This window comes from Coturnix japonica, chromosome 5 (assembly GCF_054131305.1).
Source record: "Coturnix japonica strain WE chromosome 5, WE-NBRP24, whole genome shotgun sequence".
Lineage (NCBI taxonomy): Eukaryota > Metazoa > Chordata > Aves > Galliformes > Phasianidae > Coturnix > Coturnix japonica.
Genome location: NC_140667.1, coordinates 39,292,466 through 39,315,955, shown reverse-complemented (window position 1 = coordinate 39,315,955; position 23,490 = coordinate 39,292,466). Strand labels below are relative to the sequence as shown.

Here is a 23,490-nt window from a genome sequence, read left to right as displayed (position 1 = left end):
GACTGAAAACAAATTAAGTTTCTGTTTCTTTCTGTGTACTTCAGGGAGGCTTTATTCATCATCAGAAAGGAAATGTTTCTGCATTCAGTAGAGAATTGTAAAAATTATGTCTTTTATGCCGTGACAAAAAAGAATGTTCAACTGTATTTTCTGTCTAAAACAGCAACAATTCTGATGACATGGCTTTGAGAATATTTCCGATCATATTTTGTTTTATGTAATGCTTACTTATTTTCTCTTTAGTATGTTTTTAATAAAAAAATGTAGAAAAAAATGCCATTGATCAGACAGCCTGGATAGCTCTATACTGTATCCTGAGGTGTGATTGCAGTTCACATACTGAAATCTAAAATAATCACGAGTTAGAATCATAGAATGGCTCAGGCTGTGAGAGCCCTTAAAAATCATCTAGTTCCAATCCCTCTTCTGTATGCAGGGGCATTCCTTACTAGATCAGGAGTTAGTGGGTCAGACTACAGTTTCAAATTCAGCTAGGCCATTTAATGTCTTGATGCAGATGAAAAGCTAAATTCTTCCTTCCCTACCACTTCAACTGATATTACCTACTCGTTCCCTTGGTTAGTGTTTGCTTATCATCAAGCCCCTTTGCAGTCCTGTTTTGCTCATTATTAACCATGTATTAACCATTTTTTTTCCTCAGTGTAGACAGTTCCAGTTGTAATAAACTCAACTGTCCTGTGTGGATGTCTAGTGAATATTACAGCCAGGGCAGAGTACTTAAAAGAAATGCAGCATGAAGGGCACAGAGCAAAGAGGCCTTCATGCTGTTTAGCAAATGCAGTTTATGATGAGGTCTGGCTTCATCTTTTGGGATTGGGGCACTTAGTACCAGCAGCACTTCAGCTGAGTTTACAGCTTCTGTTCTACACAGTAGAATTAAGTCATTAATAAAGCTCTGGCAGTAAGGCCTTAGAAGCATTGATAATATCACAAAATGCTTAGTGGCAGATACCATTTCCTTGCTAAATTACTACATTTACTTAAAACTGAATGGTTCACAGGTCAGCAAGAGGTTGGTGAATGGAAAGGCAGAGCCTAGTGCATTTATTCATATCCCTTTTGCTAGTACTTTTTGTGGTTCAGAAAATGGCAGGTACAGAGAAGTTAGAAGTAATGAGAATAGCTTCTGGGGGCAAATGAAAGGAATTTTCTGTAGAAATAGGGGAATACAGGGTAGGCCTGCTCTGGAGATGTGAATGTGGAAAAGTTGCGTTTAAAAAAAAAAAAAAAAAAAGGAAAACAAAACACAACAACCAAACATCTCTAAGCCTCAGGGAGTAGAAAGAGAGCACAGTACATTCCATTTCCTGCATAGCAATGAATCTATATTGTAGGGAATCTGAACTTGTCTCTCAGCTTCAGATGCCTTTTTTCCTTTCTCTGTTATGATTGTGGGTATTGCTTCAGGTTCATGCAAACAAACACACCATTGTAGATTTAAGAAACTTTTTATGTTTCATAGCAAAAATAATGATGTATAGTGAAAAATGAATTTTCTACAAATTTGTCATCTATATATCTCTAAGTTCTCTATTGCTAAAGATTACAGCAACTAATACTTTGCTAGAGTTTTTCAAGGTACAGAATTTAGCAAAAGAAAAATCACTTTTTTTTTTTTTTTTATACTGGTATCCATGATTATGAGGATGCTGTTAATGTGGATACAGGTAACAGGTAATTTATCCTTGCTCATTATGAGCACTGCAGTCATTGCAGTGGTGGTATCTGAATTATAATATTTAAAGACTGTCTAATGTGATCAGTGTTAATATAACCATTTGCTCATGCATTAGAAAACTGTAACAAGTATTAAAATTCACTTGAGACTTTTTAGGTTTAGCAGAGATGCAGATAAAAAGCCAATCAAATTGAGTGACTGTTGAGTTTGGCCATGACTACTACTAACCTTCTGAATATAATTCCAAAAAAAAAAAAAAAAAAAAAAAAAGTTTCTTCCTGCTTTATCTTCAATCACAAGTTAAAAAAATACATCACCATAATTTGTTTGTTCTTCAGTTCAATACTTTTAAGAATGTACAATAATTAAATGAAATAGGGGACTTTTGCATAAAAAAAAATCTGTTCCTGAACAGTGTGCAGTTGAAAGGGCTGTTCAAAATTCATTTAAATTTTAAGAAATATTTTTTTCTTTTATTATTGCTGTAATATATACTGCAGATTTGCTAAAATAATTTCTGATCTGAAGACCACACAACCTACACACTGAAAAAAAGGGAATGTCTGTGATAGGTGTAATACTGTAGTTTGGAGATGTGTAGAATCTAGTAGTCATAGGAGCATGATATTTCATTTTCATTCTGTTTACCTTTTATTTGTACTTAATTTATTATTTATATTTATATTAAACCTATGAATATGATGGGGATGAACTAGCAGAATACTATCTTTTATATTCAAGTGATACAGTTTCCCATTTAAAAGGATATCTCATTTAGGATTATACAAGCATATTAGTGAATGCTTTTAATTTACAAACCTTGTTCTTTACTAGCACAAATTAAGTTTCCAATAAACACATATTTCTGTATAGTTCCTTTAAGATTGTGTCTTTATAGAGAAATTCCCTTAGTGGCTTACACTCGCTGTTTCAATTAGTCATTTGAAGCGAGTCTCAATATTGTTTTATATCTCAGTTGTATTTAGTGCCAGATGATTTGTTGTGTCCAGCCTGATTGCGCAAATGTCCAGACTTGCTGAAATACCTTCTAATATCCAGTGTTCCTGGACCTGTGTCAGGATACTGTGAAACCATCCACCAGAACCATGCTAACACAGGTACAAGGCAAGAGTGTAGATCTGTCTGGACAAGTAATAAACGTATGTATTGTGAATTATTTCAAGCAAAATTTTTCACTTAGAAACAGCTTAATTCACTCCCTCCAAAAATTGTGCCTTAATGTCTGAATCATTACATGAAGACCTTGTAAGTGGCATAATATATGATTAAGCTTTGCTATGTAGGTATACTCAAGATAAGTAACTCTTAGTTGAGGAAAAACTGGTTTATGCAGGTACTAGAAAATTCCCTTGTGCTTGATGGAAATCTGTTTGGCTGCCTTGTGCACCTGCAGGAATGTTGTAGTATCTGTTCAGCAGCTCTCTGGGCAATGTATCTGAATGATGATTGAAAACTGCAGGTTGTGTATTTGAAGTTAAAGTGATTAGAAAGACTTGAAATAAATCTACTGCAAATTCTGATGAAGGCAATTTTAAAAGATATCTAATTAAGGGATTTCTCAAGAGCTTGTCCATAAATTTGTGAAATATGAAGTACAAATTTTCAAGGTTGCAAAACTGGGGAGATCAAGAATAGCTTTACTAATGTATAACAAACTCCTGAGGTGTTTTGAGGAAGAGCTCATTTTAGCTTGATGGAACAAAAATATGTCTTGACAGTATTCTCCAAACTGCTATTATTTTCTTGCAATAACCTAGATTCTTTGTTCTAATGCCACATCATGGGAGTATTGAGATTGCCCTTCGAGTACCATAACACAGTTATGCTAAGTTTGCGTAGTGGCATTCCTTACTGACTGACCCAGCTAATGTTGAAGTCTGTTTCTTTAAAACATGCATAAAACATTTTAAATATGTAGCCTGTTAAAAATGTTTAGCATTGTATTTGGAAAGTTTTTATTTTTCAAATAAAATCATGGTTTCATTAGGTAGCTAATTACATAATTTCCATTTCACAGGTGGTAGAACTAATGCAGAGAATCAAATTCCCAATGTACAATATATATGTTCCTATTACTATTACATCAGAGATAATTTTTATTTAGGAAAATTAGTGGTGAGACTCGTTTTGAAATTGCTATCAAAATGAGATGGCTGCATTTAAGCTACTTGGCTGAACTCCCATTACAGCCAGTCAAAATCTAGTGGGGCTTAGGAAGCTATTCTACCAGCCACAGTGGCTCATGAACAGATGTTTATAAGTGCTGTGTGAATTTCCATACAGCTTTCTGTGTAATCTTTTGGAGGGCTGGGGGAGATTTTTTGGAGGGCTGAAGGTATCTGACTTAGCTTACAGTATCATAGCTATGTATGAGAATCTGAACTGAAGTGCAAATGTCAACTTCAGAGTAAACAAGTCTTACACATTCAAGAGTCTTTTGTTTCTACAGCAATTTGCTTGTGACTATTAGAAGAACTAATTTTGTGTACATCTGTATTTGTGCCACCTTCTTTGAGAGAGGTAGTGAATCGGCAGAAACCAAAACATAATTTATTCAGTGTCTTTCAGAAATAAACCTATGATTTTTAATTCAAATTGTCTTGATTTTATCAATTCAGTATCTTGTTTCCCAGCTTATTGCTTTCAGTGTGGAGGTAAAGGAGTTGAGCTACTTTTTTTTTTTTTTTACATTTTTGTCTAAGATCTGAATAACAGCAAATCCAAACTTATTATAGAATAGAATATATTTAATAGTGACTAGTTTAACTTTTGCAAAATTTTGTGATGTGTTATGTTTCTGTATCAGGCAGACTGCGAAAGGTGGTCATTGGAATGTTTTAAATCATAACCTTTGTATTTCCTGGAATTTTGATTGGATAGATCTAAGGCTGTGGTATAATGTCAGGGAACTCAGCCTGTGTTTGCTGATGTATCAGTTAATTTTGTAGAACTATACAAAAGTGTGATGCTTAATTTTTCACACAATATTCTGACAAGCCCTTGATTTTGAGTATAATTAATACAACTGATATGTTTGATTTTTTGAATCATTTTAGCTTATAACTCACTATAGGATTTTGTGCTTCTTACTAAGCTAGAAATAAAAAATGGGACATGTTGATTAACCATCGATGCCTGAGGTTGCTTTTATAATACTTTTCTCTTACTGCTGATCATTCCAGACAATCTATAAATTGATGTGTTCTGTGCTCCGTAAAAATGAAGATATTACTTACAACCCTGTGGTTACCTTTGACCTGGAAAGATAGTTATAGCAGGATTGCTGAGCAATGTAGAAACTCTTGGCACAGATCAACTGTCTTTAATAAAGGAAGGTGTCATTAGAGAAACTCACTGAATGAATTTAAGGAGCCTTCACTAGAGATAGCGATAGTCTTCATTATGTTACAGGCACAATGCTGCTCTATCTTTTAACTGTAATGTTATTTTTCAAAACTAAATTTCTAAAGCTTTTTTTTTTTTTTTTTTTTTATGGGAAATATTTTACAATTTCTAAATCAGCAGAACTTTTGGCGTCAAGTTGGCAGAAATATTTTGTCCTTAAGAGTAGGCATATTTAAAAGAATGTTGGAATATGCTAAGTTTTTAAGAGATGCTTTTGCGAAGCTGCTTAATATATGTTGCGTTAATATCTATCTTTGGCTTCACCTTTGTTTTCTTAGATGAGGCATTAAATGGAATCATGAGTTTTGATACATAACTTGTTTCTTAAATATGTGGTTATAAAGGGCAACTCTACGATGTAGAAATATATTATCAGTTAAATTACATCACTTTAGCAGCTATCTGCCTGGTCCAGATCTTTATGAAGTATCATGCTGGACAGACAGTTTAGGCAGTGGTACGGCGTAGGGAATTAATTCTGAAGAAAGATAATTTCAGATGGAGTTTTTCAGGTCTAGAGACCATTAGCAGAAGTTAGTTCAGTTTATATTTTATAAAACTTACTTGAAAAGAACCTTGTAATCACATCTTTTTTGCTTAGAACAATAATGTCATTATGATGGAATGTCCAATGTTGCATTGTAATTCAAAAAAAGCCAAGCTGAGTATATGAATCTTTTTTGGTCAAGTGGAACACAGGGAGGAATCTTCTATTTCACATACCTTTCACACAGATGTATTCCTCCTCCTTTTTTTTTTTTTTTTTTCTTAAACAAAACAAAACAAAAAAAGCTGGTTTTACAACATTAATTTTTACCAACTCAATTACAATAGTGAAATCTGCTAAAGGAAATCATGTAAAACCACTACTTTCCAAACCCACATTCAGAAATCGGAATTCTGCAGAGTGAATTTCTTCGCTTTTAAAATTCAAATCTAAAAATACTGGAAGATTGATTTAACCATAGGGAGGTAAGTCCTGTAATTACTAAAACTGTCAACTTTTGAGTTTTTATTAGTGCTCTTAACAGCCCATGCTTGGAAATAACTGTATCACTGATGCACTTCATCAATTACTATAATCAGATGAAAAGGAATGTTGCACAAAACAAAACACCTCACTATTACACATTGTACCTTTTCTGTCAGGCTTTAAGACAAGAAGGGGAATTTACGGGTTTTATTTTTTATTTTACAGAGCTACTAGAGAAGTTGCTCAGAAGAGAGGAAGAAATGGGAGCTCTCCAGGTATGCCTTTTATATAACTGAGTTACATTTTTTTATTGCCTTTAAAATTAATACGCTGCATCTTGCATCTTATATTCAGCATGGGAAATGCATGTAACCAAGGACCTGATAGCTAATTAGACTCACAGTTGAGTTTTTCCCCACGTTTACATTGCACATTAGAAAAGATTGAAGTACTTAGCACTCTTCAATTAATAAATCTAGTCTTACTATGAAAAGAATGATTCTTTTATGTCACAGCATATACTGAAGTTGTTCAGTTCTTACTGTTGGCTTCACTGAAACCAACAGTATGGAAATACTTGTGGTGCAAATCTGCATACAGAATTGCAGAAATGCTTCAAATTCTACTTCACTGGTTGAGTTAGATTCTCTGAGTATGTTGCTTTCTTCTGTATCTCCAGAAAAAAAATGGAAGTAAATTATTTGAAGTAAGTTTTTCAAAGCTCTGAAGCAATCAGTGCTCATCATTACCTTTGTGAGAAAGAAAAGATTAGTTGATGTATGCTAGATCTTGATACAACATATTAAATTCTCATTGTCTAGCATCCGTAACATTTACTTCACATTCGTGCTTGCACAGTGAGAACCTCACCTCAGCTATGGAATAGTATTAAAGCATTACAGTCAAAGAAAACATACACTCCTTTGAAATGAAAATGTCTAGGAATGTGAAACCAAACTGGAATGTCTCGGTAGTGAGACTTGGGAAGTTATAAGGGTAATTCATGTTTTCTTCAGGATGCAGAGGGATGAAAAAAAAACAAAAAAACCCCAGAAAATTACATCAAGCTATGCCCAGTGTGAGCATAAGAAAGCTTATATTCAGCATGAATAATGTATCAGTGAAGGAGGATCCTGTAAGGTTAGTGGGAACTGAATTTTCATGAGGAAACTGAATGACTGATAAGGACAATGAAATTATGTATTGACCTGAGTTTTGACCATAAGAGTCTGAAGCTATGCTGACTCTGCTCATATAATAAATATAATGCGCTTTGAGGGCTAGAAATATCAAAAGCTTAGCGTAGAAACAGCTTGATTCAGTAAAAAGAGACAAGTTACAAGACCCAAAAATTACACAACACACCAATCCAGCTGTTTCCTGCCTAAACTAAAAATTTGGCTTAGCTTTCTGGCAGCTCAAGTTCAACAGGGCTTGTCTGCGCAAGCAGTTTACACAGGTGCATATCTAGTTACATCAATGTAAAAAGATCGCCTTTCATGTGAAGCAATTCTGTATCTGCTTTCCTGTGAAGCACTATAGTTGACAAATTGTTCTAATTATGTTCCTTCCTACTGAATAAGGAGTGATGTTATGCTGGAGAAATGTTGCATCAAATTAGTGTCTTGTGTGCATGTATGTGCATGTGTGTATTTCTGAGCGTTTGTCAAATGCCTGACCAAATTGCTCTATGCCCTTTGCTAACGGGCCATTTTGTTTAAGTGTGTCACTTGTATTGCTCTGGTTGCTGTATTTTTACTTATGTGCTTCATAGTCTTTTTCTTTACATTTTTTCAAATGCACGTGCTTTCAAAATCAGTGTATTTAGCAAAAAGTATCAATTATTTTTCTAGACAGTAATTTGTCCAGAATTGTCAATATGTTTCAAAGTGGTTCCAATCTGGAATGCTCCATTCTTTTATATTCAAATTTTGCAGTAGTGGAATATGTACAACTTTGCTAGCAAACAGTTATTAAAAAAAAGCAGCTCAAGTCATAATTAAACATTCTGGGGCCCCCAGCACAAGAAGGATGCAGAGCTGTTGGAGCAAGTTGAGAGGAGGGCCACAAAGTTGATCAAAGGTCTGGAGCACCTCTCCTGTGAAGAAAGGCTGAAGGAGTTTGGTTTGTTTAGCTTGGAGAAAAGAACGCTCTGGGGAGACCTTGTTGTGGCCTTCCAGTACTTAAAGGGAACTTATAGAAAGAGATGGAAGCTAATTTTTGACACTGGCAGATAGTAATAGGAGAGGAAGAGGAAATGGTTTAAAATTAAGAGGAGATTTAGATTCAATATTAAGAGGAAATTTTTTATTCAGGATGAGGAGGTGCTGGAGCAGGCTGCCCAGAGAAGCAGTAAATCCCTTATGCCTGAAACATGTTCAAGGCCAGGCTGGATGGGGCTCTGGGCAGCCTTATGTAATGCATAGCAACTTGGCTCATGGCAGGCATTTGGAACTAGATGGTTTAAGATCCAGCCCAAACCATTATATGATTATTTTCTATAATCCCCATTCTGTTTCACCTCAGTATATGAAGCATAGGAAGTGGTGATGAGTTTCTTTAACTGCAGTGTTTCCTAGGGCTGAAACTTGCACTCTTGTAGACCAGATGCCATGGCTCTTTTTTTTTTTCCCCCATGAATCCCAGTTCAGCAAAGCATATATTTAGTTGATAATGTATGAAAGCATTAATTGAAGTAGACTGTAATAAGGTAATTATTTCATTAATGACCGTTAGCATATAAATAATAGTCTTGCCTGAGAGGCTTATGGCCTGCTCGAATAGGATTCCTAGGATATTATGGCCTGATGAGTCAGTTCTTTTCTAGGAGATTGCTGTTATCTTTTTGAGTACAATTTCTAGGGTCCTGTTTTAATAAGCATCTTAAATATACAGAGAATTGTACAAAGTATATTAACTCTCTATGTGAGAATTTGCAGTCTGAATAGACTGTACGTAAAAAGTATGTTCAGAAAACAGGTAGGCAGAAACATTAGCATTTATACTATGGACAAACAATTGAAAGTAGTCAGGTTATCATGGCTGAGGGAGTTATTTCTTCATGCTTGAACCTTGAACACTGACCTTATAGAAATTCTAGAGGTATAAGGAAAACTATGAGAAATCATTGCATCACTGTGGATCAATTATGACCAAGGATACCTTGAGGTTCTTCACAATGTCTTTGTATCAATTACCAAGAATATTCCCAGAGTTAGTGATGTGGTTTTCATTATATTTTTAGCTTACTCATTTATGAAGAGATGCAAGCATTACCTTTTGTTAAAAATAATTTTAATGAAGCTTAACAAGTTCTAAGTAAAAAGTAAAATAATACTTTGTAAAGTGGAAGATATGAATCTATATATTTCGATATGAACCTCTAAATATGGTCTTATATTATGTGTCAAGGATGAAGTTTTTACGTAAATATGTGCTGTTCTTTGATATGGGGCTTTTTAGGAGGTAGGAGACTGATGCAAGAATGCATCACTGTATTCTTCGTTTTGCATCTTCAACTGTTTTCATACTTTTTACTAGAGTTTCTATGTTATACACAAATTTGGGTGAGTTTATATAATTAGATATGAAAATATCTATGCATTAGATATAGAGAGTTATGCTCGCTCTGTTTTTACATGTACTCTCATACTCCTATGTAATTTTTATCTTCTGAGGAGTCTGGAACATTTTCAATATTCTCACTTTCAAATACAACCTCACTAATTTTATTATCTCATTGGAGGTTAAAGCTTTTGATTTTAAGGTTTTCGCCTTCCTTTTTGTGTAAACTGTTCCATGGTACAAACCATTTCTTTCTTGAAAATAATGTACTACACATGATTGCAATATTCAACTGCGCATATGTTCCTCGTGAAAAAAATCACAAGCCATATTCTTTGACATTAGTGACACACAAATATAAAAAAATTGAACACAAAACAGAGTCCCAGTTTAGACATATAAATATCTTGATAATGTATAAATAATCTGTAGTAGATTTCCAAATACATTACACGGTGGCTTAGAAAATGTACTGAGATTCTAAGGATTTATTCAGTTTTTAGAATTTTGACAGCTAGATCACGTGCCTCAAGAGTCATTTTGAAAACTAAATTTATTGTTTTATTCTATCACCTGAATCATCCTACTTATGCCATGCTGACCCTAGGACTTTATTATTCAGCTAGTTCTTTGTAACTGAAGACATTCATATCTGAAATGCTCTTTGCTATCACCACAAATATGAGATCTGTAAATGTCAAATTTTTTATAGTAATTAGGTTCCCCCCCATCTTTAAATAAATGTGTTTGCAAAGCCCAGTGCATTTTTCTGAAGAAACAGGCATGTCAAAATAATTTATATTTAGTTCTTCAAAAAATATTTTTATCATAACATTTTTTGTCTGTCTTTGGATGTTGTAAGAATAAATCCAGGTTGTTATATTCATTTTCACCTGTTCGGAGGAAAAGAATAGGAAAAATTGTAAGAATTCTTAGCATATTCTCCCTAGAAAGGAAAAAAAAACAACATCTCCTATACTTTCCTAAGATAATATTTTTTTAAAAAGTAAGGATTTCTGTGATGTTTTAATGATCACATTTTCAACTAAATAGTCAGATGAGCTCAACTAAACATTTAAACATATTTCTTCTTAAATTCCTTAAAGTACAGTATTTAGTCGGAAGTAATACAGAATACATTGTTTTGATTTTAGTAGCTTAATATCTCTCTTAAAGATATTTTTTCCACTGGAAAATGGCATGTTAAAATACGAGTTTTATCTTCCGCATATTTTTTGCTAAAGCCAACACAAACTCATTTTACTTTTATTTAGTCTGATATTAGGCTTTGTTTAATCAGTAACAAGATGTTGTTAATACTTCTTCAAAGCAATTTCTGGTAACAGAATAATGCTATGGAATTTCTATTCATATTTATATTTTCCTTTTCTAAATAAATACCTCAAAGAAAACTAAAGAAAATTAAAATAGATGCTACTGTGGCATAAACTCCAAAGCATTCTAGATTTACAGCCACAGACAATCAGAAAGGGAAGCCAAACTCTGTGACGTGTGAGTAAAATCAGTAATATTGAAAATCTAGTTGTTTTGGAAAATCTACTCTTTGAAAAAAAAAATATATATTGGTGTAAATAGATGTTGTTGGAATTCTTTCTTCTTTTCTGGGAGGTTTCTTTTTAATTTTCTTTAGTGCAAAGCTTTAAGTGAGATAGTTTGATAAATGGGTCAGAGGTCCAGTTAGGCATACCAGTTTCTCTGTAAGTGACAATTTCATGAAAAATAAAAGAAGCATTTAATTCTAGTTCAACTTATGTTCCTGTTATATTCTTAGCTTTCTGACTTCATGTTCTACTTTATTTGTAGGAACGAATTATGTCCTTAGAAATGGTAAGTTTCTTAAATTTATTTTCAAACCAATCATAATGAGACTACTGATGATTCAAAATGTAGTTTTTATGTATTTTTTTTTCTTTAAATGTTGACATCTGTGTTTTTTATTGCCATTAAAGGCACATGATATTTTTTCACTGCACCTTTCTATTTAGGTTTTTGTTACAGTATATGAGCACTGGCTATATAAAATTTAATATAGTATACTTTTCTGTATAGTTCATTTCACGTTTTTTTGGAAGTGAAATGTAGTACATTTGAGTCATACTGAGGGTGAACTGAAAGGTTCAACTGTTGGCAAAGTGGTTGGGGTAAATGTCTAAGCACTCTAGTGACTTTTATTTGCTGTTGTAAGTTTTCTCTGAAAGGTACAGATAGTACCACATCCGCTTACACTGGTACTAAAATCAAGGAGAAATATAATTTTGAAATACTAAGCTGAAAGTACAAACACCTTAATACATGTACATGCCATGAATACAGCTGGACTAATTCTCTAGATTACTCAAGATAATAAGTCTACAAAGCGGATAGGGTGGAATGGATGTGAACCACATTTGTTTTCTCCTCTATAGGCATGTCCAATAAGATATATACAATTGTTTCTATTTATCCAGAAATCCAGAAATTTTCATATAAAGAAATTAGTACTGACACAACATCAAGTTTGCAAATATAAACATTTAAAATCTAAAATAATTTAAGTTCCCTCATAAATTTCAATGCAGAATTGGAACATATCCCTCCACCTTGGTAGAGACTGAGAAATTGTATTTGAAATTAACCAGTTATTCCAGTGAATTTGAGCCTTATATATGCTTTGATAATAAGACAAGTTGCTGTTTTCAGTAGAGAACCCAAAAGTGAGGATATCACCTGCATAGATTATCTGGATGTTATTCGGCTTTTTGTTATAATGTCATGAATTTAGAATAACTCCATTAATGTTGTTAGTATTCTGCAAGATTGTTTTTTGACTGAAATTTCCTTTCCAGTATGAACATCTACATGTTTCAGTTTCAGTTAAACTGAAACATGTAGGTTAATGAAAATAAGGCTTTGAATAGCAGCAAAACAAATTTCTGTTTGCATACACTCAGGAATGTGAAAGTTCCTCTACTGTAGCAGCAGGCTCAAAGTTGCATCATTTTTTTTGATTATTCACTCATTTTGACAAAGAATTGAATGAGTGACAATGCCCAGTGCAGGGAGATTACCTGACTGCCTGATGCTATTCACATTCATGCTTGTTTTCTTTTTTTCTGTGCAGCTTCTATCGATAAGCAAACTCTGCAAGTCACTCTTGTGATTTTTTCATGGCATGTCACTTTGCATGCATGAATATTTAGTTGTTGGTTTTTGTTGGTTTTTTTTTTTTTTTAATCTAAGGGTTAATACTTTCTTCTGTCCTTGGTTTGCTTCTGTAGTGTCTTGCCAAGACTACCATTACATCAAAGGCCTTCTGATCCTCCCAGAACACAGCAGCTCTTTGATCTTATACAAACGCCTGGGAGAGGAGCAGCATCATCCTGCCCGCCTCTCCCTTTCCTTTCCTTTCATCAGCAAGCCAGTGTGTCACTTCCTTTCACTGGGGATACAGAACTTTCCCAAGGGTCTCCAATTCCTTCTGCTCACTCCCACCAAGTAACTTTTGCTGCCTGACAACACTCATAACCAGGTGTATCTTTTCTCCTAATGCTCTCCTTACCTTCTTCCTTGCTGCTGTCTGCTCCTCCAATGTAGCTATTGCACTTGCTACTTAGCCATCCTTTGCTCCCTGCTGTTTGATGTTTTCCTTATTCTTTTTTTTTTTCTTGCTAATATTGCCACTTTTAATTTTTCTTCACAAACAATTTGTATCTTTTTCTGTGTAAAGAATACATTTTTCTGTTAAGAATGATTTTTTTTTTTTTTTAATTCTTCTCCGTTTATACTTATTTCTTGCCTTTTGCCCAGTTTTTGAATTTAGAGTAGGAAGCTCTACAACTCTTTTCTCTTGGTAATCTGTGCCAGTGCTCAGCCACCCATTATAGTACAAAAATGCTTCTTGATGGTCAGATAGGATTTCTGATATTCCAGTTTGTACCCATTACCTTTCATCTTGTACCTGGGCACTACTGAAAAAAGCCTCACTCCATCTTCTTTGCACCCTTCCAGTGGATATTTGTGCACTTTGATGATATCCCTCCTGAGCTTTCTCTTTCCTGGGCTGAAGAACCCCAGCTCTCTCAGCTTTTCCTCATAGGAGAGATGCTTCAGTGCAAACAATGCTATTTGCCATTTGCTGGACTCTACAGTATGTCCACGTCTCTTATGTAAAACTGGACTCAGCAGTCTAGATGTTTCTCATCAGTGCTGAGTGTAGGGGAAGAATCTCATCGTTTATTTAAGAGTTTTGTGGACATGACACTAAGGGACAATGTTTAGCGATGGGACTCAGTAGGACAGATTTACAGTGGACTTGATGAACTTGCAAGTCTTCTGCAACACAAATTTTTTATTTTCTACTCTTATTCCTATTCTTATTCCTCTTCATTTAGTCCTATTCTTTTATTCCTAACCTGCTGGCAACACTCCTCCTAAAATAGCCCTTAGATGCTGTGGATGGAAAGCTCCTTTTGAGATTGTAAAGTTAGTGTAGCATTTTCTATGTATGGAAAATACTGAATATTCTTGCCATATTTTAATAAAGAAAAATAAATTTGATTTTCTATTAGAGAAAGTAAAAACCTTTATTACAAAGTGCTAACTTCTTTAGGTATTAGAAGTTGTATTTTCTAGTTTACTGAGGAATGTTGATATGCAGTGTTCATCACCAAAGATATTTTTAACATAGTGTGACTATATATGCAACTAAGTATAATTTCAAAGAGATATTTCTGTATTCTATTTTAAAATGTTGACTTTTCATGATGAATTCTTCTGCAGAATATATGAACCTTATTATGTGATAAGATAGAAATATATGTGGTATAGCATACATTCTCTCATTTGATATATGACACATTAAAATTGTGATTGACCAGAGACTGGTGACCAGAATGTTTCTACTATTCTGCTAATTCCTTCACTTTAGATTTGAGCACAGGCTTTAATTAGAACTGTTGGTGCTACCTTAGCTGGTGATTTATTTGTTTTTTTTAATTCTTTCATTGTCATTCAGCTTTTGATTAAAATAAGGAAATATGTAAGCCAGTTTCCTATTTTTTTTTTCCAGTTCTGACACTAATTTGGTTAAAACACTTGTTTTTATTCCAGTTTTTCTCAGCTGTAAGAGAGAACACTATTTCTTCTTTCCTGTGAGAGATGTGTCATTTAATTTCTTATAATGCATTCAGAAAGGCTTAATGAAATAATGTCAGTGACCAAAAAAAAAAAAAAAAAAAGAAAAATTATGTGTAAATGTACATGTTTAGCCTGCAAAGCTCCAGAAAATTGAAGTCAGCATTATGAGTGACAAGGAAGCCCTTTTACATTTTAAGAATGTGTACTTACTAACATTGTTATATTTCTTTTAATTTCCTGTAATGATTCCTTGATATCTTTTGATAAATTCTTTGTAAGTGATAAGGAATCAATTCCCAGAAACCCTTTCTGTTTACCCCTGGTAGGAATCTGAACGCTGGTTGATGATTCATGGGGATCTGGCTTGCCAAAAGGTTTCACTCACTCCCTCCTCCACATTTCCAGCTGCTAGTATGCATCAAACAACTGAAAATTCATGGAATACTTTCCTAATACTTTTCCATGTAAACAATTACTGTAGTTACCATAGGGATGATGAGTGGTCATGAATGTGAAAAGTGATGGTCCGTGTTCCTGTGAATGGGAAAAGGAGCATCCCTGAAGCTCTCTTCATTAAAATGTTGCCCACTCTCTGCAAAAACATCTGGATTCTGAATTGAAAGTTCAGTTAGTTTGATATTTGCAATGCTTTCTTAACAAAGATCTGCTGGTTTTGATTAGTATAAGTGCAGTTTTTGCTTAAAAAAAATCTTAGTACTTTGAACCTCAATGAAACAATGTAGTTTAATGAAAACCAATTGAACTTTTGCATGTTGTATAAACAGGTTTTTTATGTTTATCTTGGTGAAGGTAAATTTATTTCTTAATGTTCTGAAACCACCAAAACAATGGCATAATTAATAAGGGATAAAATGATACAAAATATATATTTCCTTCTGTATGGAAGATGTCTGAGGTCATAGAACGTCCCAGTTAGAGTGAAATTTTCCTGGCATATAGAGGTCAACAATTAATCTTGGAGCTCTTAAAACTGCACTCTGCATTAAAAGATCGTAAGTTGTATTATCAGTATACTGCTGGAGATGAAAGCTGACAATACAGTTTTGTAGTTTAACAAGGAAGTCAAAAGATATCTTTAAACATGCTGGAAACATCCTGCTCTTGCTATTCAAGTATTCAATTTGCAAAGTTGATTTAGGAATAAGACATCATAGGTCACCTTCAACATTACATCTTTTATTTGAATTACATATTTTATTTGAATTGCATGTAATTCCCTGATGAAATACATTACAGTCAGTTAAAATTACAGTTGCACTTAATCTTTTTATGGATATTCTTTGGGGACTGGCTAAATGTTACTGAAGTCAGATCTAATTTTCAAATATATCTATGTTATACAAATAGACGTTTATTTTTTACCTACCTCAGAAAAGAAACGGACATTGTAACATGAAAGTCGGTGAAGTTTGGTTTCTGGTTTGTGCTTGTGTTTTCAATATATTGACTATAAAGCTAAACTTTACAAGAACTATACAAAAATCTGCTTTGATTTATTTCAGTTTACCATTGCAGATCTGAGACTAAAAATAATATGTGTATCTGATCTTGATTTAGATCCGTCTTCTGAGACAGTGTGCAAGATTTGCATCAGTACAGGAGGATTAGATGTTCACATGCAGTTTAAATATAAAAGTGTTTGTATGGTCTCATGGAAAATGAGTAATTTGTTTTATTCTTCTTCAAGAATATAAAGTTCCCCTTTTCAAAGCAAATAGCCTTTATTTTAAAAACACAAAGATTAATAGCATACACTCTGTGGAGGAGTCTGCTGTTAAATAAAATATCATGAATACAGCTTCACTCAATACAATTGGTGTTCCTCTTATCAGTATGATCAGTACACTATATCAGTACCTTCTGTTCCCCCTTTAAATAATGAGCAGACAGATGCATTTACTTTCTTTAGGATTGTTTGTATGTATTAGGGTATATACCTTTCCGGTTTCTTGGAAAAAAGTTAACAATGTTTAATTGCCTTCTGTGTCAGGTGTATCTAATATCTCTTTTTACATTTTATCTTGCATGGCTAAATCCATCTCTCTTAATAGAATAGAGCATAGTCATTAATGATACAAGTGTGGCACACTGAAGAGTTGGCTGTGTGTTTCACTAAATTGCTGGATGAATTTCTGTTTCCAGAAATCTGTGGCCAGGTTTCATTATTTCTCCCTCTCATTTTTCAACATGTTCTTTTGTTGCCACCTTCTTCATCCAAGTTCTCCTAAGAAATTTTGGTTTTTCTTTTTCCATTTTTGTTTATTCATCATCACTGTTTCATTAGTTTTATGTTTCTCCTGTGAATATGCTACTGTATGTTATTCTGATCATAGAATCAGAGAATTGCTCAGGTTGGAAAAGACCCTCAAGATCATAAAGTATTTTGGAACGTAATCAGAGGCAAAGTACAACAGTGACCAAAATATAATGCTTAGGGAAGCAAAGAGCAGAAGCATGTATTTTATTTTCCGTTCAGTCATTTGGTCAGATTGCAGCCATTCAGTTGTCAGGGAGGTTTCTTTGTCATGAACAGGCTCAAATTCTTTCAAAACTGATATAAACTTTTCTATAATCACGTGACTTGTGATCGGTCATTTCTCCCTTTGGATACCTAACTTCTTTGCTGAAGAATCCTGCCCTATTGAATGTTTCTACTTATTCACTCCTTGCATGGGAAAAGGATTCAATAATGTTGGTCATTCTTGTTGCTATTCTCTAAGCTTTCTCCATTTTTGTTTCTTTTCTGATATTTCACAGCTGTGAAGACAATTATATGCAATAATCTGTGAAACACTATTTTTAGTCCTGCTGCCTGATTGCACCATTTTAAACACTCATTGTTAATACATATGTGAAAGGTCTATCATTCCTATCTGGTAAAGAACCAGGTATGTTACAGGAAAAGTAATATTATTCTCCTTAGTAAGATCTCTGTAGATGAGTTTTGTAAACTGGGGGGAAAAAAAAAAAAAGAAAAAAAAAAAAGGAACAAAGTCTACCTGATTGCAAATTGTCTCATATTAAAATACAGAATTTCTTATGAAGATTTAAAAGAAAAAAAGTAGTTTTGATCTAAACACAGCTAGCCAAATGCAAAATCTGCTAATCATTTCATGTAGCCTGTGAGAAAGAAGAGTGTATTTTCTTGTTATAAATAATAACCTATATTAGTTCTGACTTAATAGTTTTGTGAATTTAATTGGCCCTCCTCTCTTCACTAAAGATTGGCACAAGTATGCACCTTCCTGTCCATACAGGGTTTTTTTATCGTTCATCAAAATCAGATGTCACCTTTGCAAATAAAGACTTACACTGGGTTTTCTCAGTGCTGCCCATGTCAGGAAATGGTTTACTTGTCTTTGAGGCATGTCTTCATATATTTATTCTTACATAATTCCTGTACAATTTTTTAAAAACTAAAATGTTAGACCATTGCTTTAGTATAAATGAAAAAGTAATTTTTGCTTTGGATACATACCCAGATAATTTTTATTTATTTCTATATTCTAAATTTCTAAATTCTATATTTCTAAATTCTATACTTTCCCCATCTTGTTTTTTCTGACCAAATGTCTAAGGCTTCTTTTTTTCTTACTCTGTTTCACTTCTGACAATTCTTCCTATGGTTCTTGAAATTTTAACAATACTTTCTGGTCAATCCTTGTTCTCCATTTGGTAGACTCCTTTTTTACTCTTCATATTATTCTTGAAGAAACTATTTGTGCAGCCCTCTCAAAACTTGTTCCTCTGCTTCAATAACTGTTTTGCTTTGTTTTTTCTTTACTCTAATGTGTTCTTACTCTGTTGTATGCTGTGTGAAGAATAAAATCTATTCTGAAACAATAGATGACAGATTCTAGACTTCACTTACTTGTTAAGTATGATAAGACAGGTGTACATCTTTGTTTTTTCTTCTGCTGAGTCTTCCATTCCTGGTTGAAAATTTAACAATGGGGCAAGAGCCCTTTTTTAGCTGAGCATGCAGTATAAGGATAAAAAATATTTCCCTGAAGCTGAGAAGCTGCATTATTCTCCTAAAGAACACAGATTTCTGTAAAACTGATTTAGCCAGGTGGCTACTTAATAGAAATAAATCCTAATATCTTTTTTCAGTACTACTTTTAGTCTAATTAAACAAAATAATTAGTAGAACTGAGAAATTGCTCTCTTATGTGAACTATCTAATATAGTTTGTATTAAGACAGTGTATTGGTTTCAGGTTAAGTTTTGTGAGATACCACAGAGAGAAGACAGAAAGGGATTGGTTATTCATTCTTATGTGTACAAGCGAGCACGTAATTAATATACTAATTACTACAATTTTCATGTACTACATCACAGTAATTTGAAAAATTGCTTATAAATTATAGTAGCAATGATGTGTTTAGTTCAGTGTTATATTTATTTTTAATATTTTCTCTTGTGTTCTCTTCTTTAGAGTACTCAAGTAGCTTTAGATTATCTGGAGTCTGTTCCTGAGAAACTGAGCCTCTTAGAAGATTTAAAAGATAATGGAGTGAGAAAGACTTCACTTGATTCTTTCAGTAGTTCTAAATTATTTCAGTTAAATGATGTCGACCCCATACATATAGACAAATCAGTTAATAAGGTATATAAAATTACATGTGACAAAAATATACAGTGAGACATTTTTTGTTAATATAGCTTTACTGAGGCCATGAATTTAGTCCTAATTAGTAATACAGCTGAGGTCTTCCAAAATGCAAGCAAACATTTAGTACTGACTATACGCAGGTTGCTCAGAAAGTAATGCTACTTATTTCCATGGAAACTGCAACAGAAACAAAGAACACGATAACACTGTTTAATAGAGCAAATTCTCAGCTTCAAAACAGTATTTTTCATTTCAGTCACCGCCATTAGATATGCATTCTTGCCAGCAATGAACAAGAGCCTGCATACCATACTTGTAGAGGTCTGCACCATGGGAAATGACCCACTATTTCACAGCTGCCATGATGGGCTGTTGATGGGAAAATATTGCCAATGCAACATTTCATGTTTCATCTACTCAAACATATGGAAGTCAGAATATGCCAAATCCTGAGTGTACAGTGGTAGGCTGTCTGGACAAGACTGGGAATTTGCTGCATGTTCTTCGAGCTGATATAGGGCCTGTTTTTTTTCACGTTGCAAGAAAAAAGTTGTCATCTTTTCCGGCCTGACTCCAGAAGTTTGAGCCTTCAGCTTACTTAGCTTCATAGTGCAGCAGACAGTTGATGGTTTGTCTGAATTCCAGGAAATCCAGAATCATCACCTCTCCCCTATCGCAGAAGACAGTGCACATCACTTTTACACCCTTACAGCTGCATTTTGAATGCTTTCTTTAATGGGAAATTCACATGTTGCCCCTCCATGGACTGCTTTTTTTGTCTCCAGCTAGTAGTGGCGACACCACATCTCATCACTGATAATGGCAGGATTCAGGAAACTGTCACCTTTAGCTTCTTATCGATTCAGTAAGTTGTAACAAACTTGCATACAGTGTTCTTTCTGTTCCTCTGTGAGCATTCATGCAACCCACTTGGCACAAGCTTTATGATATTCCAACATTTCTAAAGCACTGAAGACAGTATTTAGCTCCATACACAGTTCTCTCATCAAATAAGCTAATTTGTGCTGAAAAGCTGATCTATGTGCTCTTTATTTTATGGTTTGTCAGCTGTGTGTGGCTGTCTGGGAAAAGGTTTGTCTTTCACTTCGTTGTTGTCACTGCTGAAACACATCACCCACTGCCTCAGCTGTGATCTCTGTAAACTTTTAGGAGGAAGCATCCACAAATGTGAGTAGATGCAGTTTTTTCTCCATGGAGGAATACCATGACAACCCTTTGCTTCATGCATGCTTCCATGTCAGATGCCATTCTATCATACTGCCCCTCTGCTGCCATCTGTTGCACAGCAACAACCAGTAGAGGAATATTAGGGGGAAGGTTCAGCCTCTGTTGCCATACCATCAATATCCACCTCCGATGTTGTGGGCCAACATAATAAAACAAGTCATTACTTTCAGAGCAAACCTCGTAATAGGTCAAAGCCTAATTAGCAACTCAGAATATGTGTATAGAGTATTGTGTTATGATATTCATTAGAAGAGCTTTTTCTTAAAACATCTTTCTAAAAAACTGTGATTAATTTTTCTACATTGCAAAATTCATTTGTTAGAAGCTATGAAGTTTTGGAAAGAGTTACCAGACATCAATCACAAATTAAGGATTGATTTTTAATCTGTGTTTATTTTAATATTATTTATTTTAATATTTAAATAACATACTTTCACATGGTCCTTGTATTTCAGCCTCTGAAAGTTAGTGATTCGCTCACCTGAGCTGCATGTATAATCCTGGGTGATACTCATATATACAGTAGCAAGCCAAGATTTACTAACTGATTTTCAAATTACAACATCATTTAGATATTTCAATGCATTTCTAGGAGTCCCATTGCAGGAGGGAGATGATTGAGGAGAGGTATACCAAGTATAAAGAAATAGTGACTTCTCTGCAGCAGCAGCTGAAAGACTCAAAGCAAAGAGTCCAAAAATTCAAAGTAAGTATGTGTACTACACTTGGATTTTGTGGTTGCTTTCGGTCAACACCATAAGGTTATGTAATGTATATCAACTCCTGATGCAAACACAGACTAGAATGATATATGTATGTTGCTGTTTTTGTCCTGGACTGGCAAAATTTTATGTAACTGCTATAGTAGTTGTAAAATTCGATGATATTGTGTTGTCTTTGTTATTAACTGAAATATTCAAAAAAATCATAAAATTCAATGGAAAAGCAAATCTGTATCTTACTATTCTCAAGACTTAGCTTGTGCTGCTGCTTTCTCAAATTTTGTTCTCAATATTTTGATTGGTTTGTTTGCTTTTCCCTTGTCCTTTTAGGTTGAAGAGAGCTATTGAAACCTGTTGAAGGGAACAGGTTGAATTAATTTGTAGATGGCCTATAAGGGTTGTTTGGTTGTGTTGGTTTTTTTTTTTCAGTAGCTTGTCTTTTTATTCTTTTCAATTGTTTATCTCATATATAAACAAAATGGAGACAAAAAGGCAAGATGTGATTTACTAAAGGTCACTAATAGCAGAGCTAAGCATAATTTCCTAATTCCTGTCATGAGTCCACCTTTCCAGTGTTAACATTTCTTTTTATTTGTATAGTCTTGTTCCTTATCATATTATTTCTCATTGCATGTCCTTTTGTTAGCAGATTACCTTGGCATAACTACAACGGTTTTTATGGTGCAGAATCAAGTAATGTTGAAATAAATGTTAGAAATGAGAACAGAGAATTTTCTGCTATTGCAATCAGGATTCCTTGGCCATGTCAGGTGTGTCTCGCAGCAGTGGAGATCCCAAAGTAGGACCATGTCCCATATTACAAAAAACTTCATGCTGTTTGTGTCACCACCTTCTCCACAGCAGTCTTATGTCTCTAAAACATTAATCTACCTAGAAATAAGTTTTCTAAAAAGTGGAAAAGATAAAATGAAGATGGAGTATTTTAGCTGAGCAAGTCATTGCTCTAAGACAATAGTGTGAAGCTACCTAAGAAAAGAACAGGGCAGATTCACTTTCAGACTACTGCTACTAATAGTCTTCAGTTTCTGGAATTTCTCTTGCCTTTATGCAAGAGTTACAAATTCGGTGGCCATTGAAATTTGGAAAATATTGAAAAATCTAAGTGGAATGCAATCAACTGAGAAGAGAATATAGTATTGCCCTAAGCTGACTGAGCTTACTGAGCTCATGTGATGTGTTCAAAATCTGTGAAAGGCTGATTCCAAAATGATGTTTCCTCTTTCTTTAGGCAAGGAGGAGCATTTAATGGCTTCCTTTTAGTCAGTACTAATTGTTTTTTTTGCATGACACACAGTCCTATTTGCTGTTACAGCTGTTACAAATAGAACAGAATGTTCAAAAACATGTAACAGACGGGTGCTAATCTGATTGTAGTGATCAGGCTGGCTTAGTCTAAAAAATCCGTTTTTAATGCTTGCCTTTGTTGCCCTCCCATGGAACTGACTCAAATGCATTGTGGCTTCATTTTTTTCTTTCTTTCTTTCTTTTTTTTTTTTAATATTTACTGTTAGTTAGTAGGGAGTCTCTAAAATTGATTGGTGGAAGAGTGTTGTCTGGAGGACATCAAAGTTCTATGTGATGGTTTTGATTCATGCTCTATATACAGTGTTGCGCTGCTGTTGAGTAAAGTTGACAGATATTTGGTAGATAATGTTGCTTGAAGATACTAATCTGAGAGAGGTATTAGCTAATCCCATATTTAGCCTCTTTTCAATTTAAGGACCAAAAAGGAACACTATGTTAAAGTTGCCCTAAAAGCACTTGTTCTTCCTTCCTTATGGTTACTTTTGTCCCCACTCTCTCTTTCCACTTCTCAGTAGTCTTTTCAGGTGGCTGTGAAATACCTGTTGCTTAGAATGCCAGCAAAATCATAATTCTCATTTGTATAGGTTAAAATTTAACATTTCAGCTAATTAAGGAAGTCGGAAGCTGAGGGTGATTTTTCAACTGATGAGCTAATTGATAGTAGCTTAAGAAGAAATTGGGAAAAAATGAGGTAAATAAAACCAGTAATAATAAAATAAGTAGTAGAGAATACCAACTAATGCAAAATCAAAAGAAAAAG

General features: G+C 34.1%; 1 protein-coding gene across 8 annotated transcripts in view; it reads left to right on the top strand.

Moving 5' to 3' along the window:
• Positions 1 to 23,490, top strand: part of CEP128 (centrosomal protein 128) — an 83,107-nt gene that overhangs the window by 52,690 nt on the left and 6,927 nt on the right. For 5 of the 8 annotated variants that reach the window (XM_085549300.1, XM_015865215.3, XM_015865214.3 and 2 more), the window contains 4 exons: positions 6,324 to 6,373; positions 11,487 to 11,510; positions 19,258 to 19,428; positions 21,275 to 21,388. In XM_085549300.1, the coding sequence (XP_085405426.1) occupies positions 6,324 to 6,373; positions 11,487 to 11,510; positions 19,258 to 19,428; positions 21,275 to 21,388 (359 nt within the window). Of the gene's footprint in view, positions 1 to 6,323; positions 6,374 to 11,486; positions 11,511 to 12,940; positions 13,101 to 19,257; positions 19,429 to 21,274; positions 21,389 to 23,490 lie in introns of those variants that run through there. The other 3 variants (XM_015865217.3, XM_085549301.1, XM_085549302.1) reach the window with 3 other exon arrangements.